The sequence below is a fragment of the Alosa sapidissima genome, chromosome 10, assembly GCF_018492685.1.
Source record: "Alosa sapidissima isolate fAloSap1 chromosome 10, fAloSap1.pri, whole genome shotgun sequence".
Taxonomy (NCBI): domain Eukaryota; kingdom Metazoa; phylum Chordata; class Actinopteri; order Clupeiformes; family Clupeidae; genus Alosa; species Alosa sapidissima.
In genome coordinates, this window is record NC_055966.1 from 35,292,219 (window position 1) to 35,295,173 (window position 2,955).

General features: G+C 47.5%; 1 protein-coding gene across 1 annotated transcript in view; it reads right to left on the reverse strand.

Moving 5' to 3' along the window:
• The window catches only part of shc1 (SHC (Src homology 2 domain containing) transforming protein 1), a 16,960-nt gene that overhangs the window by 6,653 nt on the left and 7,352 nt on the right, over positions 1–2,955 (reverse strand). Inside the window, 3 exon segments of the mRNA XM_042105889.1 lie at positions 446–494; positions 1,959–2,118; positions 2,399–2,671. Coding sequence (XP_041961823.1) covers positions 446–494; positions 1,959–2,118; positions 2,399–2,671 — 482 coding nt within the window.

Sequence of the window (2,955 nt, forward strand, 5' to 3'; positions counted from 1 at the left end):
GAGGAGAGGAGCGAGGGAGGAATGAAGGAGAGGAGAGGAGAGGAGCGAGGGAGGAATGAAGGAGAGGAGAGGAGAGGAAAGGAGCGAGGGAGGAATGAAGGAGAGGAGAAGAGAGGAGAGAAACGTGGAAGGAATGAGGGAGAGGAGAGGAGAGGAGCGAGGGAGGAATGAAGGAGAGGAGAGGAGAGGAGCGAGGGAGGAATGAAGGAGAGGAGAGGAGAGGAGCGAGGGAGGAATGAAGGAGAGGAGAGGAGAGGAGCGTGGGAGGAATGAAGGAGAGGAGAGGAGAGGAAAGGAGCGAGGGAGGAATGAAGGAGAGGAGAAGAGAGGAGAGAAACGTGGAAGGAATGAGGGGCAGGAGGAATGGAGGACAGGAGAGGAGAGGAGGACAGAGGGGTCAGCGGATTGTAACGGAGCAGGAAGGGGAAGCATGGCCTCGGGGTACCTGGGAGTGGAGGCAGCGGCTGCTTGTGTATGTCGTTTTGTCCGTAGGGCTGTGGAAACACAGAAGAACAGAAATGACATGCATTTACTCACTCACTTACTTACCCACCCTCTCCTTACACACACACACACACACCTATAATAATAACAGGAATAAGAAGCACCATCATATATATATGTAGCATCTGAGAGCACTGGAAGCTTCACAGAATCAAATCACAGGAGAACACTTGAGAGCTCTGACGGGCAGACCAACTGAGCTTTGGAGGTGGCAATCATTACAAGACCCATGTTATCAAGGTGTTGCCTGATACACTATACAATTTTACCATATTCTCACGGTCATATACTTCACCTTAAATTGCAAGCAACTGCATTCACCTGTTAACCTCATGACTTGAGTTGAAAGATTTGTACACTGAAAACGGAACACCACAAACAAAAAACTCAGGAATTCAGGAAGCACAGCCACATGTAATATTTTGTATTATTGTTTCCATCTCAGCTACGTCTACACGAAACCAACAAGTAAAGAAAAAACTTGCGTGCCCACACAGAGGTGAAAGCGGCTAAAACTGCAGTAGTGCATATGCGCCGTGGCGACCGTGTTCATGTTTAATTTGCATAGTCAAAGCAGTTTGTTAAATCAGTCGCATGAAATAAGGAGACTACAGACAATTCAACTGTTAAAGTTCATTTTCAAAGTATGTGACTGCTATGTGGAAATTGAAATGCTTTTATGTTTTGCATTAGGTCTGGTATAGAGCATGTTACACTGGAGAAAACATTAACATGCGTTAGTCATAGGTTGTAGTAAGCTAATGATTAAAGTTAAGCTAACCGTGTGCTTCTAACTTAGCCACAAAAGGCTGATACCTTCTGCACATAAATCATGGCAGGGGAAAGAAAAAACATTTTAATATGACAAACAAATGGTTTGGTTTGTTCTGACAAGCAGTGAGTCAGGTCGACTGCAGTGGCTGAGTTGAGGGGTGGGGCTGTCGGCTCTGCCGTCTACACGGCAAAAAATAACCAGCGGTTTCAAAAAATCCGACTTCGGAACCCGGTTACAATGCCGGCGTCGTGTAGACACAAGGCCTAACCGATAACATAAATTCACCGGTTAGAAAAAAAACAGTATCGTCTGTCACCAGAGTGGCCCCAGTGGTGTGTGTGTGTGTGTCTCACCGGCGTGGCCCCAGCACTCTGTGTGTCCGTGTGTGTGTGTGTGTGTGTGTGTGTGTGTGTGTGTGTGTGTGTGTGTGTGTGTGTGTGTCTGTGTGTGTGTGTGTGTGTGTCTGTGTGTGTGTGTGTGTGTCTCACCGGCATGGCCCCAGTGCTCTGTGTGTGCATGTGTATGTGTGTGTGTGTGTGTGTGTGTGTGTGTGTCCAGCATGGCCCCAGTGCTCTGTTTTTGTGTGTCTGTGTCTGTATTTGTCCCTCACCTGCGTGGCCCCAGTGCTCTGTGTGTGCGTGCATGTGGGTGTGTGTGGGTGTGTGTGTCTGTGTCTCACCAGCGTTGCCCCTGTGCTGTGTCCCGGTCGGGTGCGCATGTCCACCAAGCCCCCAGGGGGCGGCTGTTTCCCAGGGAAGTTGTTATAGTATGGAACCTCAGGGGCAGGAGCCACCTCTTCATCCTCCTCTTCCCACGCTGAACCGTCAAATGGAGCCATCCTACACAACACACAATTCATTTGTAATGATAAAAAAATCCACTATGGATGCACAGGCTCTCATGCACACACGCACGCACACACACACAGTGCACAGTTTCACAGTTCAAAGAGTATTTTGATGAATACACAGGTACACATGACCTGACTAATGTACTACATGTGGTAACCCACACACATGCAGCAGGTACACATGACCAGAGACATGTGCTAACCCACACACACGCAGAAGGCAACCACCAACACACAAATCCAGCACTCAGCACACAGTCGTGACTTACCGGTCATGTGGCGTGACCAGTTTGGGCGGGTTCTTCAGGTACTGCTTGAAGCGCAGCTCGAAGGCCTGGCCAATGGTGCTGATGACCTCCTGAGCCAGACCCTCTGAGCACTCCAGGATGTGACACGCTAGCACACAGGAAATGGATTGCATCAAACCAGCCCTTTCAGCTTTTTTTAGTCTGTTTTGACATGACGTCAGCTTTTTACACTGAAACAGCACATGCTGGAGTTTCATGAAACTTGACAAACATCTTTTTTCTATTTTCAGATAACTTAATATAGGCAGCAGAGAACTTCACAATTTTCCTTTGGTAAACCTTTAACATGGCTATTTTCAGATAACTTAATATAGGCAGCAGAGAACTTCCTTTGGTAAACCCTTAACATGGCTTTCAGCGAAGAGCAGTGACGATAATAAGACTAGACAGGCTACTGTGTTTCTAAAACGATCTATGTCTATTGTGGTGAAGATGCTACTGTTGTTAGCATCCAACAGACACCTCCCTTGAATAGATAGATAGATACTTTATTGATCCCCAGGGGAAATTCAAGTGTC